Source organism: Sapajus apella, unplaced genomic scaffold (assembly GCF_009761245.1).
Source record: "Sapajus apella isolate SASKATOON/1434 unplaced genomic scaffold, GSC_monkey_1.0 scaffold5, whole genome shotgun sequence".
Taxonomy (NCBI): domain Eukaryota; kingdom Metazoa; phylum Chordata; class Mammalia; order Primates; family Cebidae; genus Sapajus; species Sapajus apella.
The window spans coordinates 37,539,649-37,557,103 of NW_022436945.1; the positions used below are offsets into that span (position 1 = coordinate 37,539,649).

A 17,455-nucleotide genomic window follows, 5' to 3' on the forward strand; every position below is an offset into this window, starting at 1 on the left:
GATTACTGAAAACAATTTTTAAAACTTTTGGTTATGCTTGCTCCTTGTTTTTTTTTTCTTTAAGTTATATTCACATTGTCAGATACCCGTTAGATACTGTTTTCTCCTTTATATGCCTCATTTAGTTTAGGCTCTCCATTTAAATACATATTTGATGCTTAATGCCAGTTTATATGTCATTGTCTCATCAGTCATTTTTCTTGTCTGAAGCTTATTCTCTAGTAGATTCCTTAAGAAGCAGTTGTGGGAACAGTATAACCGTTACATGTTGATGATAGCTTGTCTGTTGTTTTCATACTTGAAAGTCGTTGTCTAGATATGAAATCTTTGGCTCACATTTTCTTTAAGTAACTTACATTACTCCACTTTCTGCAGGAATAAAGAATTGTTTCTTTATAATCATTTGGTCTTTATCTGGATATACAATGGATATTTTTCTTTTCTTTATAATAATTTACTAGAATATGTCTATTGGTCATTCTGAGCTGATTTTCTCAGATTCGGGGTGTGTTCTTTCAATATAAAGTAGCAAACTTTTTTCTGTTTTTCAGAAAAGTTTTATTATATTTTTTCATATTCTGTTCTTTTGCTTTGGTTTTCTTTTTTGTGGGGACTCCTGTTGTACACGTATTGGAGGTTCATTTCTTGTTTCTATATTTGTTGCCTTCTCTTGAATCATTTTTTTCTTTCTTCACTTCTATAAAAGTTTATTTTCATTGTCTGTTTCTCTTACAACATTATCTGTTGTGTATTGACTCTTATGTTTCTCCTTAGACTTCATCTTAAAATGATTCATTTTATAGCTAATTCCTTCCTGAGTTCCGTCAACTCATTTCTGAGTGTTTCTCACTCTTGATTTATGCTATTCTTTCATATCTTGTAGCAATATTAAAATGTTTCTAAAATTTGAAATACTAGATACTTTCATCTTTGTGTATATGATTTCTTACTATGATTTCTGTTAAGGTTTCACTTCCTGTAGAAGTGGTGTTCTCCTTATTTATTCTTTTTTTCTTACAATAATTTTATGTGTGATTTGACTTCAGTCCTTTTCTATTGCTCTTTTTTCCATGAAATTGATTTTTCTAAACACTTAGCTTGATTTAAGACTTAATAATTTTATGGTTCAGAAATTCTTGAACCATCTCTTTTGTTTTGGAAGTGTTCAAAAACATGGCTACTTATTTTCTGAGATTTCTTTCCTTTATTTCCTTCCTCCACTTTCAAAATATATCCTCTTAAAATGTACAGTTCAATGTTTTTTAGTACATTCACAGAGGGAGAAACCATTACCATTATCTTATTTTAGAAGATGTTTATCACCCCCATAGGAAACACCATACTTATTAATAGAACTCCTCATTCCTCACTTTTTCCAGCCCCTGCCTCCCAGTAATCTACCCTCTCTGTCTCTAGTTTGCCTGTGTTGGTCATTTCATATAAGTGGAATTATAGAATATGTGATCTTTTGTGACTGGCTGCTTCTACTTAGCATAATATTTTCTTTCTTTCTTTTTTTTTTTTCTTTTTAAAGACGGGGTTTCACCATGTTGGTCAGGCTGGTCTTGAACTCCCGACCTCAGGTGATCCGCCCGCCTTGGCCTCCAAAGTTCTTGGATTACAGACGTGAGCCACAACGCCCAGTCGCATAATGTTTTTCTAAGTTCATTTTGTAGCATGTATCAGTGTCGTTACTTGCTGCATAACAGTGTTTCAGAGCCAGGCACAGAGGCTCATGCCTGTAATGCCAGCACTTCGGGAGGCTCAGGTAGGAGGATCATTTGAGCCCAGGAGTTTGAGACCAGCCTGGGCAACATAGTGAAACTGGATCAGAAAAAATAAAATAATTAGCCAGACATGGTGGCTTGCAACTATGGTCCCAGCCACTCAGGAGGCTGAGGTCAGAGGATTGCTTGAACTTGAGAGGTTGAGGCTGCAGTGAGATGTGATCGTACCACTGCCAGCCTGGGCAACAGAACAAGACCCTATCTCAAAAAATCTAAAACAAAAAAAACCCACATTTCAGTCAACAATGGATCACATATACAATTATACAATTTCTATCACCTAGTAATGTCATAGACCTTTCAATGGGACAAGATGTAGAGGTGATAGATGGTGATATTGATGATCTTAACTCTGTATAGGCTTAGGCTCATGTGTGTGTTTCTGTTCATTTTTAGCTTAAAAAAAAAAAGTAAAATAAAAATTTTAAATTAAAAAAAGCTTGTAGATTAAGGGAAGAAAGAAAGTAGTTTTGGACAGCTGGACAACATGTTTGTGTTACAAGCTATGTGTTACTACAAAAGAGTCAAAAAGTTTTTAAGTTAAAGCATATAAAGTAAAAAAGTTACAGTACGCTAAGGTTAATGTATTATTGAAGAAAAATAAATTTAGTGTTAGTGTACAGTGTTTATAAAGTCTGCAGTAGGGTACAGTAACTTTCACATTCACATACCACTCACTGAACTTCAATCCTATAAGCTCCATTCATGGCAAATGTTCTCAGATGTACTGTATATTGTCTTTTATAACGTTTTTACTGTACTTTTTCTATGCTTAGGTATGTTTGGATATGCAGATGCCCTTGTATTACAGTTGCCTACAGTATTCAGCACAATAATATGCTATATCAGCTTTAGCCTAGGAGCCATTGGTTGTTTTTTAGGATATTTTGTGGGTACATAGTAGGTGTGTGTATTTATGGAGCACATGAAATATTTTGATATAGGCAAGCAATGTGAAATAACATCACAGAGAAACAGGTACCCAGCCCCTCAAGCATTTAGTCTTTGTGTTACAGACAATTCAGTTACACTCTTTAAAATACTTTAGAATATACAATTAAGTTACTGTTGACTACTGTCATCTGGTTGTGCCTTCTCAATTTTTTTTTGGTACCCATTAACCATCTCCACCTCCCCCGACCCTGCCATCAGGTATTTCATATATCCTAGGTGTGTAGTAGCATAAGTCACCTAGGTTTGCGTAAGTACACTCTGATGTTCCTGCATGGACAGACTTGCCCAACAGTTCATTTCTGAGAACATATCCCCATCGTAAAGTGACACATAACTGTACTTTGTTCCTTTTTATTTGCTAAATATTTCATTGTGTGGATGCGCCACATTTTGTTTATCCATTCATCACTTGGTGGATACTTGAGTTTTTTCCACCTTTTGCCTATTGTGAATAATGCTGCGGCTGGGCACGGTGGCTCACACCTGTAATCCCAGCACTTTGGGAGGCTGAGGCGGGCAGATCACCTGAGGTTAGGAGTTAGAGACCAGCCTCGCCAATATGGTGAAACCTCGTCTCTACTAAAAATACAAAAATTAGCTGGATTTGATAGTGGGTGCCTGTAATATCAGCTACTCAGGAGGCTGAGGTAGAAGAATTTCTTGAACCCAAGAGGCGGAGGTTGCAGTGAGCTGAGATCTTGGCATTGCACTCCAGCCTGGATGACAGAGCGAGACTCCATCTCAAATAGTAATAGTAATGATAATAATGCTGTGAACATTCATGTGCAAGTGTTTACATAGATGTGTTTTTGGTTCTCTTGATTATATACTTAATGGAATTACTGGATCATATGGTAGCTTTATGTTTAACATATTAAGAATCTGCTAAACTGTTTTCCAGAGTGGCTACAAGATTTTACAATGTCACCAGCACTGTGTGAGGGTTCCAATTTCTCCATCTCCTTAGTAACACTTGTTTATTGTATTTCATTTTAGCCATTCTGGTGAAGTGTTGTGAAGTGGAATCTCTTTGTGGTTTTTATTTTGCCTGACTAACGTTGAGCATCTTTTCTTGTGCTTATTGGCCATTTGTTTATCTTTGGAGAAATGTCTATTCAAATTCTTTGTCTCTGCTTTTTTAGTTTTTGAGTTGTGACATTCCTTTGTATATTCTGGATTCAAGTCTCAGATGCATGATTTGTAAATATTTTCTCCTATTCAGTGGATTTACTCTTCACTTACTTTATGGTATCCTTTGAAGCACAAAAGTTTTTAATTTTGATGAAGTATCATTTATCAAATTTTGATCTTACGTATCATGCTTTTGGTGTCTGTCATAAGAAACCAGTGCCTAACCGTAGTTATTACTCCTGTCCCCTCTGCTCTACCCCGCTTGCTCTTCCCAGACACAAATCCCACGCTTTCCCCTTTAGTACTTGGAGCTTTCCGTTGCCCTTCCCTTCCCCAAATCCAGCTGGGCTTGCTGTGTCCTACCCTCCTCTCTGTCTGGCCCACAGCACAGCACCAGGACCATGCTCTTCTATTCCTTTTTCAATCCCTTGTGAGCAGGGATGTGGTTATGGAACTCTAGAGTGACCTGCATATCTGTGGAACCCTCCATTCTGTGGATCAGTATCTCAGCATCAAATTAACTAACATTAGTGTCACAGACCCTGAGAAATACTCTCACATCTTCATTTGGTGCTTAGTGGTCCAATATGTGCAGTTGCCAGCCAACAAGGTCGACGCAGTTGCTGCAGAATGCAGCAAAGAAGGAAGCCCTACAGCAGAAACAGTGATGGCTCTTCTCCTCCTCTTCCCTTCCCTCTTTCATTGGTGACCCATAACCCCAAGTCCCAGCCAACGAACCCTGACTGAACACTTGAAGCAGTTTTGTTTGGCTGGTGTTTTGTTGTTGTTGTTTTAACTGGGGGTGGGGGGGGTGTCTGTGTATGTGTGTTGGGGGTGACTGGATGAGAGGAATAATAGGCAACAGCTCTCCTCTTTTAAGAAGGGGAGGATAAGTAGGCTGGGAAACTTCAAAGCCTTCCTAGTCCTCAGCATCTGCCTTTCTCACTACTTCCCTAAAGATGGTGGAAGAGTTTCCTAGGTCTTTCCGAGGCAGTATGTGATTCATTTTGGGGATGGAAGAAATCTGTACCACATCAGGAATAAAATTTATGACGGGAAAAAAAAATTTAACTCCTGTGTTTTCTTGTAAGAACTTTATAGGACTTATATTTAGGTCTGTGATCCATTTTGAATTTTTTTTTTAGTATGAAGCATAGGGGTCCAACTTCATTATTTTATACATGGATATCCAGTTGTCCTAGCGGCATTTTGCACTCTTCCCTGCTTTTACCTGGACTTCATTTTCCTTTATGTGGAATGTCCCTGTTCTGCTCTGTTTGGATTATCTTTTGAGTTTTTTGGTTTTTTTTTTCCCTTGAAGTTTTTACCTAGAAGACGAGTTTGGCTGGTTTAAGAATTCATAGCCACTCACATTCCTTCTGGACCTTACAGTAAACCTCATGTACTTGCCCACTGTTGAAGTGTACAAACCCTTCCCAGTTCAGCTGCTGTTTAGCTTTTTTTTTTCCTATGAGTACTTGTTGGTTATTTTGGAATTTTCAGGACATTGAGATACTCTTTTGCTTCCTTCTGCACAGATGCTGATAATTCATGTGGTCTTGTAGTTGTCAGTGGCTTCTCCCTACCCATTTGTATTTTGGGGCTCCTGGAGATCTTGTCACCACCTGGTTTTATTGTAGCTGTTGTAAATGGATTTTGGTTTGACCTTCCTGATTGCTCTGTATGCTTCTACGGAGAGATTTGAGGAAATTCATAAATTACACCAGTGCCGGTACCATCTTTCAAGAATCCTCATAATTTCGTTTCTTAATCTTGACATTGACATTTTTTCCCCTTTCCTCACTAGATTAGATACTCTAAGGTTAGTTAAATGTTAGATAATTTATTAAACTAAAATACAGTAAGTTATATAGGTATAGATGTACAACTGTTTATATTCAGTATACTAAAACTAATATGTGTCTCAAGAAATCTTGATATCAGATGTTTTGATACCTAATCAATCCTCTAATTTTTGCATTTATGGAAGAAAAGCTATTGAAGCCCCATTCTTGGGGCTTTTACTGGCTCTTACGTATAATACATCTTTTCTAATAACTAATAATTTTTGTATGCTTACAAAAATAATAGTCATGTACAATAATGGAAGAAGAAATCAAAGGCTTCTATGTCATTTTTTTTTAACGGTTACTTGTCAGCAGTTGCCATTTTAATAGGCTTTGGAGTCATACTTTATAAAACCTGCCTAGGATAGTAACCCCCACAAATAAATTGAGTCTGGTTGAAAGTTAAAATGTTGATAATGACAGTTTGGCTGGATGTGGTGGCTCGGCTACAACCCCAGCACTTTGGAAAACCAAGACAGGTGGATCTCTTGAGGCCAGGAGTTTGAGACCAGCCTGATCATCATGGCAAAACCCCATCTCTACCAAAAATACAAAAATTATACAGACGCGATGGCATGCGCCTGTAGTCCCAGCTACTTGGGAGGCAAGGCACGAGAGTTGCTTGAACCTGGGAGGCAGAGGTTGCAGTGAGCCAAGATTGTGCTACTGCACTTCATCCTGGGCAACAGAGTGAGACTCTGTCTCAAAAAAAAAAAGATAAAAGAAAGAAATGATAATGGCACTTTAATTTCTACCCCCAGAGATGTTTCTCTTTTGGTTCCTGGAAAAGAATACTGATCTTTGGATCAGGAGACATGGGTTCAGTTCCTGGCTTCCCGTTTATTTGCTCAGTTAACTTCTGTGATTGTGGTAATTTCCCTTGTCTGTGAAGTGAGAGCATTAGAGTACATAGTCAGTAATAGCTTTTTACAAGGATTCTTTAACTTTGTAGTGAGAGTATCATATTTAGTTCATCTTTTTGTTCGTTAGCAGCCAGAACTTACTTTTACCTACTTACTGTGTCAGTAAATTGTGATTATTATTGATGGTGTATAGACCATTGAATAATTGAAATGATAGTGTAGTAAGGAATAGTTGACAAGGAGATATTTTTATATTTTATTTGTTAATAATGGAATTCATATATGTTTTAATAAATCACTTCTCCTGTTGGTCATGATGACCAGTGTTTGGCAATGTGTTTATTTTTATTACTATATACTTACTGGGCATTTATAGTTTTTATAATGGAAGTTGTAGTTTGAAGGAAGACTGCTCTGTGAAGACAACTTGGAATATCCAACTTTTGTATTGCTAGGTACATGTATATATTTTTATAAAACATTTTATATTCAGCAAATATCAAGCTAAAAAGATATATAATTTATTCAGGTTTTTTTCATTTTAGGGTTAAGTGCATGCCTGAATTATAGAAACCTTAATTAGAAAACAAACTTAGCACAATTATTAAATACTTATTAAAATAAAAAATATTTTAAAGTACGAATTCTCTGTTACCCATCATTCCATTTTGGAGATAACTTAGACACCAAGGTTAGCATTCTTAATCATGTCATTTTTATAAATAGAGTTCTAATTCTTGCTCAGAGCAGATGACTATCCTTGATTTTATGCCTGACTTGGGTGTAATTCTTGGTATTCAAAAAATATATATAAAGAGAAATTGTAACTTGTCATTGTCAATTTGGGTAATACGTTTTGGGTAATAATACTTAGGTTTGAGTTAATTTCTAAGGAAAGCCTAGGAGACTTTTCTGAGTGGCATTGTTGAATATCTTTCCAGAAAACTCATCTATGACAGGCTGAAGGAGCCCTATTCTTTAGATAAGAAAGCCATAGATAAGAATGCCTTACAATTTGTTTAATATTTTTCATTTTACTAACAATTTACACACTTACTACTCATTTTCTCTTCACAGCAAACTTATATTGACTGAGATTTATTAGATTTATACATAAGTGGTTTTCTTTTCGAGCAATGCAATTGCTATGATATTTTTAATCTTGATTTCTAATGTTCATTGCTGGCATATAGAAATGTAATCCATGTTTGTATTTTTATCCAGTCCTGCGACCTTACTGAATTCACTTATTTCTAGAGTTGTGTGTGTGTGTGTGTGTGTGTGTGTGTGTGTGTGTGTGTGTATTCATTGGGATTTTCTGTGTGGACTATCATGAGGACAGTTTCTTTCTCATCTATGTGCCTTTTACTTTTCGTTCTTTCTTCTTTTCTTTTCTTTTTTTTTTTTTTTTGAGATGGAGTTTCACTCTTGTTACCCAGGCTGGAGTGCAATGGTGCGATCTCAGCTCACCGCAACCTCTGCCTCCTGGGTTCAGGCAATTCTCCTGCCTCAACCTCCTGAGTAGCTGGGATTACAGGCACGCGCCACCGTGCCCAGCTAATGTTTTGTATTTTTAGTAGAGACAGGGTTTCACCATGTTGACCAGGATGGTCTCGATCTCTTGACCTCGTGCTCCACCCACCCCAGCCTCCCAAAGTGCTGGGATTACAGGCTTGAGCCCCCGCGCCCGGCTTTCTTTTTTTTCTTTCTTTCTTTCTGTCTGTCTTCTTTCCCTCCCCCCTACCCCCAATTTTTCTTGATTATTGCACTGGCTAGAATTTCTAGTGGTTAGACCATATGTTCTTGTCTTGTTCCTGGTCTTAGGGGAGAAGCACTCAGTCTTTCTTCATTAAGTTTAATATTAACTGTAGAGCTTTTGTAGATGTTCTTTATGAGGCTGAGGAAATTTTCCATATTTCTGCTTTTTGGAGAATTTTTTTCGTGACTGTTAAATTTTGTCAGATGCTTTTTTTGAGTCTGCTGTTAACAATTGTGTGATTTTTCTTCTTTATCCTGTTACTGTGGTGGATTACACTGATTGATTTTCAAATATTGAACAAACCTTGCATCTTGGAATAAATTCTACTTTGTCATGGCATAGAAATCTATATATTGCTGTATTCTATTTTCTAATGTTTTCTTAAGGGTTTTTACATATACATTTGTAAACAGTACTGAGCTATAGTTTTCTTTTTTGATACTGTCCTTTTTGGTATCTTGGTAATACTAGCTTCATAAAATGAACTGGGACATCTTCTCTCCTATTTTGTGATGGAGATTTTATGTTGAATTTGTGTTCATGCTTTATTTAAACATTTGGTAGAATTTCCCAAGGTTGCTCCCAACCTCCAACGAACATCTGACCTGCTTCTCATTACCATAAATTAGATTTGACTTTCCTCAGATGTTTTATAACAACATTCTACAATGTGTGTATGTGTATATACACAGGCACAGACTGTTTTGTGTCTGATACTCGTCATTCAGCATAATTTCTGAGTTTCATCTTTGTTGTATATATCAGCAGTTTACTCCTTTTTATTGCTGAGTGGTATTCTGTTTTGTGGTTATGCCACAATTTGTTTATCCATTCACACGTTGATGTACATTTGAGCTTTGTTCAGTCTTTGTCTGTTATAAAGTTGTAGTCAAGTCTTTGTGTGGACATAAGCTTTTTTTCTGTTTTCCTTTTTTATTTTTTTTGGAGACAGAGTCTTGCTCTGTCGCCCAGGCTGGAATGCAGTAGCATGATCTCTGCCCATGGCAACCTCCGCCTCCTGGACTCAAGCAATTCTCGTGCCTCAGATTCTGAGTAGCTGGGACTACAGGGGCACACCACCATGCCTGGCTAATTTTTGTATTTTATTAGAGACAGGTTTTTACCATGTCAGCCAGGCTGGTCCAGAACTCCTCACCTCAGGTGATCTGCCTGCCTCGGCCTCCCAAAGTGCTGGGATTACAGGTGTGAGCCACTGCGCCCAGGCTTCTTTTTTCTTTTTGAAACAGAGTCTTGCTCTGTCACTCAGGCTGGAGTACAGTGGCATCTTTAGGGCTTATTGCAGCCTCTTCCTCCTGGGTTCAGGCAGTTCTGCTTCAACCTCAAGTAACTGGGATTATGGGTGCATGCCACCATGCCCAGCAAATTTAAAATACTGTTGTTAGAGTTGTAATCCTCTAATTAAGTACTTGGTAATTTACAGCTCACAATTTACCTTTATTCTTATAGTAGCCCAGGAATATCTTTTATTCTTGCATTGCTGTAACGTTTCCTGAATAAAATGTACTAGTACCTAATCATCAGTTGTAATTTAAAGTCATGGTTTCATTTATATATGATTTCCACTCAAAAACTGGTTTTTCTTCGCCATTTCACAGTACCTTCTCCAGGCAAATTCCGTTCCCCTGCAGCACCATCTCCTTTGGCTCTTCGGCAACCAGTGAAAGCATTTAGTAATCATGGCTCTGGTTCTCCTGGTAGCCAAGAAATAACACAGCTCGCACAAACCACCTCCTCACCTGGGCCTCCTATGGTTCAGAACACAGTCTCAGCAAATCCTCCCAGCAATATCAACAGCACTACTCTAACCAGACCTGCAGGGACAACTGCAATGAGAAGTGGCTTGCCCAGACCCAGTGCCCCTTCTGCTGGGGGCATACCAGTGCCTCGCAGCAAACTTGCACAACCTGTTCGCAGGTAAGTGGCAAATGTTCTGTTTCAGCATTCTTGAGTACCTGAAAGTGGATAGACTGGAATTAATCAGTTTCATGCTATGTTTGATAGTAAACAGAAAGTCATGGTGGATTGCCACCGGAGTTTTAGTACAGTTTGAATAAAACATTACTATGTTGTTTTGAAGAAATCCTCATTTGAGACATTTACTAATTTGGTTCAGATTAAATTTGTCCAGTTTCCTAACATGATTAAGCATCTCAGAGAACTCCTAGAAAAATATTGCTAGAACCACTTAATTTGTGATATTTGTTCATTTGGAATATAATTATATTCAATAAAGATGTTAAACGTATATTAGAATATAGAGTGATATTTAAGATAAAACCTCTAGCTACCAAGTCTGATTATAATCTCTAAGCATGGTTTCAAACCCTTATTCTACAATTCAGAATTATCTGTGAAATTTATATAAATGTAGGTGTGTAAGTTTTACCCTTAGAGAGTCTAACTTAGTGGATCTGGTATGAGGCTCAGAATCTGTGATTGTGCTGGGATGGTGGTGGTGGTGGTTTTTTGACACAGCGTCTTGCTCTGTCTCCCAGGCTGGAGTGCAGTGGTGCAGTCTTGGCTCACTGCAGCCTTGACCTCCTGGGCTTAAGCAGTCTTTTCATCTCAGCCCCCCATGTAGTTGGGACTACAGATGTACACTACCACGCTCAGCTTATTTTTGTAGTGACGGAGTTTCACCATGTTGCCCATGCTGGTATCAAACTCCTGAGTTCAAGTGATCTGCCCACCTCGGCCTCCCAAAATGCTGGGATTACAAGTGCGAGCCACTGCCCCCAGCCAATGTGCTGTTTTTTGCGGTGTGTTTGTTTGTTTGATCTTCAGATGATTCCGAATCAGACAGGTTAGGAATGTTGCATCTGTAACCTTTCAAGAATGGGATTACCAACATCAGTAAACTTTGATGTCAACTGTAATTAAACTGGAAGTATTTATCATTGTGCTAAATAAGTAAATGTTTGCTTTGTTTAATCTTCATAATAACATTAAATGAGTAGGTTTTCTTATTTCTGTTTTTCAAAAGAGGATATTGAAATTTAATGAAATTAAGTAATTTGCCTAGAGCCACATAACTAATAGAACTATCAGTTCCAAGTATGTTGACTTCAGTCACTATCCCATACTGCCTTTCTAGTGATGACACTGAGCTTCTAATATCACATTCATCATTCTGCCTCTCAAAATAAGAAGTAAATAATAAGGTTGGTTATCCATGTGCTTGGAAAAGGTGAGACCATCTTTTCCATTCTTTGATCTAGTGGCTGTGTTAACAAAATGGAAAAATCATCTGGTGTCCAGTAAAACTTTAAAGTTGTGAAAATGCCACGTGTGGGGAGGTTGTACAAGTACCTGTTTAGAGCTTTTGTGTTGGTAATCCTCCAGAACAGTCTTCATAGGATCATGATGCCATCTAAAGAGTAATTAATATATGTATGAGATAGTATGGTAATATTTCATAAAGACATTTATCAAGTTTAAATTACAAAATTACTTTATTTCAGATCCTTGCCAGCTCCTAAAACCTATGGTAGCATGAAAGATGACAGTTGGAAAGATGGCTGTTATTGACCAGCAAAGACAAGAATGCAGAAGTCCACGGCTTCATGGATACCCTTCACAAGGCTAAAAACAACTTTTATATGCAGACTGTTCAGATAAGACTCTTGGGATTTATAAAATCCCAGCCCTCTCTGTCTTAATTAGCACAAGCTGACAGAGATCATCAAACAGCACTTTAATGACATTTAACATCAGATGTGTTTGGTAATCACACAATCACTCTCCATAGAATCACTTTTAGTTTTGTTTAATAGAAACTAGGATGATTTTTAAAATATTTGACAGAGGCCAATATCTGGGCAAATACTTAATGGATGCCAAAGAGAAATGCCCATTTGTAAATGAGAAAAATGCCCATTTGTGCATAAGAAAATGGTGAATTCAAGCTATCCAAAACTTCACATTCAACTAATTTACTGTATAAATAGTATCAATAAATATTTGTGTTAATGAGAACTAATATTCTGACTAATGATCTAAAGTGTTTCACTAGTACACCAGGAAACTACAGATTGAGATTGGGGGTGGGAGGAAAGAAGGCTGGGCTAGAGATTGAAAACATCCCTAAATTTGGGAGAATTTCAGAAATTATTTTTGCAGATTCATTAGAAAAATTGTCATTTAATCTTAAATTTTGGATGTAGCTCACATATCACCACCATCAGATAGTGTTACAGCATGCATCCATCATATTGCATTGACACATCGAACTTTCTGTGTGTTTGTTTTGATTGCCAAAAGGGCTTAATATCAGTTGTACAATCTTTCTAAACTTTATAGTTCCTGGCTCAGGAAAGATGGCCTTTGCTATTGAAGCCAACTTCTTCACATGCTGTTATCTTTACAGAATTAAGAGATCCTGTTTCTATTAGCAGGTTTTCATGATAGGAAAGAACAAGTTAATCTGTGTCTTTATTCTTGATACAACACCACCTCAGTGCTTACAACCTGGAACAAAACCATACAATGAGAGAGAGGGGGAAAAAAATCTATGCACTTAACCTACAGAATCTCTGGTGATGACAGTTGTATTGTTGCTATTACATGGCATAATGGTCTATTATGTGGTAGGAAAATATAGCCTGCTAAATGCTACTTGAGTTGATCCACTTGAAACTGAGTAACTGTATAAACAACATCTATTGGAAATTCTTTCCCTTTTGACTTAGATTCTGCCTTACATCAATTTTTTGCATTTTTGGTAACAAACTTACTACATATAACTCTTAACCTGATAAATACTTGTTCTCTAACAGCTCGTAATGTATCTTGAAGTCGCCTATTTCAGTTTTATCAGACTATTAGCAGAGTAAAACTTCCTTCTGTGGCGGGCCTCTCATTTTTTTATTATGAGGTCTGTTTTTAAATACGTAATTTGAACAGCTCTAAGATATTGGCAGTTAGGTCATCTAAAAGCTTTTAGAGATTTGAACATAAGTTCATTTCCTGTTAATCAAAGACATTCCGTAAGTTGGCAAAAGAAATTGGGAAAGAGAAATGAAAGGCTTGATATTCAGGGCAGCATTAAGGTTAATAGGTTGAGAGAATGATGAAAAAACCAGGACCTCCATTCTGTCATGACTGACACCATGGTAGTCTATCAGCTTGACCTGTGGGGAATCATTTATTCAGCACAAGCAGCTGGAGATTTAAACTGCCAGTACTATGTATTTGGTGTATAATACAAGGAAGAAACTTTATCCTTGAATTTGAGGGTAATGGGGTGGGTCAGGAAAGGATGGCGCCAGAATTCTACATGGTAATGAACTCAAAAAATGTTGCTTTTCAGAGGAAGATAAAGCATCTTCTTTTGGGAGGGGTTATCTCATGTCTAAGTAATTAAAAGAAAGAACTAGCTACTGTCTCTTAACCACATACAAAACAAAACAATTCTCAGTTTTCAGTGCAACATTTCAAAAAATATATATATGCTGCAATCTAATAATTAAAAGGAATTTTAACTCTATTATGAAACATTACATTTTTTAAGTTAGATAATCAGTTTCAAAAGGAGTATTCAGGTTATTTAACTTTGTTTTTAAATGGCTGCATCAGAAAAAAATGTCTATTTTTTTTTAATTAAAATATTTCATCACTTGTTAAAACTTATTTTGGATCTGAGTTTGGTAAAGTTTATTTTACCTGCTGTTGTACTACCACAGACTATTGACTTTTAGCTTCCTAAAGAGAAAAATTGCCTTTTTACTAGAAAGCCTTTGTGTGTCGCGATTTTTCTGTTTGGGAAAATCTAAGGATTTACTGTGGTTAGTCTTACAGAAGAAATGTGGATTTGATAAACTAGTGCCTATGATTTTAACTTATGTTTCATATATAGTAGTAAGGGTTTTATGAATGTTGATTATTTTGTGCCAACAGCCCAGAATTGTCACTTATATGTAAGCAGAAAACAATGAGCTCTGCTTCCAAAGTTATTTAATTTTCTCAGTGTTTGAATGTTATTTTTTGTAAGTGTGTTAATAAAAGTGTAAAGAATTGGAAAAAATATAAATATTCTTAACTCAAGCATTTGCTGGATCATTTTTCTACAAAACTTGTTTGTATAATATAAAACACTCTCTGAAGAGTTGACGTTTTTTTTTCAGTTTCGTATCCTGGAAATCACGTTTTGTAAAACTGGGGACCATTCATAATTGTCAGATACTTTTTAAAATTATCTCAATACATCACTTTTATAAAAAGTTTTTTTGAAAGAAACTTCGATACATATGATGTGGCCCCAGATGTTTGTATAACTCTAGAATGATCTAGACACGATGTATGTTTAACTTTTTATTGAATGTACAGGTATTCATTTTTGACGTTGCGCATGGTCCTTTTAGATCACATGACGTTCGATTTGCAAACATTTCTATAGCCGAAGTTGTATATGTGGTTGCCTCCTTAATAAACAGCCTGACCATAATGTTTATTATTAAATTTATATTTGTTTTTTAAGTGTTGAATCTCTGGATATGGTAAGATTCCTTTTTTTTCCTCTCAGTTGCCTACACTTGGTTTTAATAAATTACTCAATCGAGTTTTTCTTGGAAACCCATATCATATTGCCCTTTCAGACTTAGTCTTCATGGGGTTGGATTATATCTTATCTTTTCTCTGTCAAAGTTATTTCATATGTGGTTTACTTGGAGGAAATTTATAGTTCACTATAAATTAATTTGTTCTTGGAACTTTTTCACCTGCCGTGAATTAATATCTAGTTAGAAAAAGCTAGCATATGACTAGATCATAGCTAGATATGATATCTAGTTAGAAAAAACAAGTGAAAAGCTATTATGAGTTTCCAGGAGAACGATTAATGCATTTTCATACCAAATGTGAATATTTAGGTGATCACGGGCGTCTTTTCTTTTATGGATGGAAAAATCAAGGATTGTACATTGTTTAATTAGTTCACCATATTCCTTTAGGGGATATTTGCTTTGCAATTACATGTTACAATTAGAATAATTACAGTTAAAATAATATTACATGTTACAATTAGATTAATACTGATGAGGGGGAGAAAAAGACACCCTTGTGTTTTTTTTTTTCTCTCAAGCCAGTCTAAAAACTTGAAGAGCCATTTAAAATTGTCACTATACTTGTATTGTAAGTCAATACATGAGAAGTCTAAGCCTGTTATATACTCAACGCAACAGAAAAACCCATATGGAGGTTCAACCACTAATGAATTTTGAATGATCCTAAATATAAATCTGGGGTAGCTAAATGGCCCTCTGCTTACCAGTCTGAAAATGAAACTGATGATACTCATGTGCCTTATTTACTATAATAAAGATTAGTTAAAATTATGTTACCTGAATGCCAGTTTCAAACAAATTATCTACATTGAGTCATCTTAATGTTTTCTCTTTAAAAGTAGGAAAATTTCTTCTGATTTCAAAAGTAAGGAAAAAATGTTTCTTCTGATTTCAACAGTAATAGAAACTCATTGCTGTACAACATAAACTACAAATATTAAAAAGTATAAAGGTGAAAAATGATAGTTGTCTGCAGTCCCATCATCAGGAAATATTGAAGGACTGACCTTACTAACATGGTTATAAAATGTTAAGTGGAAGGATATCAAGTCCTTTTTTTTTTTTCCCCGATGAGAAAGTGTTTTTTACTTAAAAAGTTGATGTGAGTTTGCTTTTCACAGAAGTATACATTAACTGCTATTGAAAGCTTGGCATATATCTTAATTCCTGATTGCAGCTATTTCTTGATAAAATCATCATATGTATTATTTGTGTTGTTACAACATTATTTTTTTTTACAATTTATACTTTTTTTTTTTTTTTTTGACAGTCTTGTTCTGTTGCCCAGGCTAGTGGAGTGCAGTGGCGTGATCTCAGTTCACTGCAATCTCTGCCTCCCAGGTTTAAGCAATTCTCTCTCAGCCTCCCAAGGTGCTAGGACTACAGGCGCATGCCATCATGCCCAGCTAATTTTTGTATTTTAATAGAGATGGGATTTGTCACATCAGGCTGTTCTCAAACTCCTGACTGCATATGATCCACCTGCTATTATACCCGCTGTTTTATTTTTACCTGCTGCTGTACTACCACAGACTATTGACTTTTAGTTTCCTACAGAGAAAAACTTTTTGGAGATCGGGGGGTCTCACTATATGGCCCCAGATAGTCTCGAACTTCTGGGCTCACATGATTCTCCTGCTTCAGCCTCCCAAAGTGCTGGGAATACACACATGCACCACCACACCCAGCCTCTATACATATTGAAATTTGAGAAATATATAGTAAATTATAAAGAAGAAAAAGTACTTAATAGATAGCCACTTAAATTTAAAGATACTGTCTTTTTCCTTCTAAAATTGTAGTCGTTTATGCTTGACAGTAACTTTTTCTTAAGTCTGAATTCATAATTACCATGATTTAGATGGATTCTGCTGGTACAAAAAAAAATTTGGTTCTATAAAAGTATACAAATGCCGGGCAAGGTGGCTCACGCCTGTAATCCCAGCACTTTGGGAGGCTGAGGTGGGTGGATTACCTGAGGTCAGGAGTTTGAGACCAGTCTGACCAACATGGTGAAACCCTGTCTCTTAAAAAAAAAAAAAAAAAAAAAAAAAAGTATACAAATATTCTAAAACTTTACCAAACTATATTATTAGAGTCTTTCGTATTGCATCCTTTATGGATACTTGAATGCCTCCACCACGACCCCCACTCCCATCTGCTATGAATTGAGTGTTGATTGAGTACAGTGCCAGTTTTAAAATAACCTTTAAAGAAATAGACACAACCAAATAAAGAGTTAAGATAGTCTCCAATAGAGTTCTTAAAATTGATAACCTGAAGGGCTGTTAAAACAGATTTCTGTACCATACTCCCAAGAATTTCCAAGTCCACAAATTCTAGGGATACGTTTCCCAGCACAGGTCAGGGGCACATTGCTGGACTAATTGACTGTGGCTAGAGGATTGGGGTTATGGTAGAACACCAGCTATGGTTTTCTGCTGTGAAAACCATATGGATGGGATGGGGAAAGACCATTTTCCTTGAGGGTGGTGCTGTCCCCAGAAAGTAGGCCAGGTCTTGCACAAACAAA

At 36.4% G+C, this 17,455-nt stretch overlaps 1 protein-coding gene and 1 pseudogene across 2 annotated transcripts in view; both read left to right on the forward strand.

Moving 5' to 3' along the window:
• Positions 1–14,844, forward strand: part of SLAIN2 (SLAIN motif family member 2) — an 81,917-nt gene extending 67,073 nt beyond the window's left edge. For both annotated transcript variants that reach the window (XM_032274119.1, XM_032274118.1), the window contains 2 exons: positions 9,958–10,276; positions 11,824–14,844. In XM_032274119.1, the coding sequence (XP_032130010.1) occupies positions 9,958–10,276; positions 11,824–11,890 (386 nt within the window). In that variant the 3' untranslated portion in view covers positions 11,891–14,844. The remainder of the gene's footprint in view (positions 1–9,957; positions 10,277–11,823) is intronic.
• Positions 3,863–6,012, forward strand: LOC116548696 (annotated as a pseudogene).
• Positions 14,845–17,455: the final 2,611 nt, after the last annotated feature.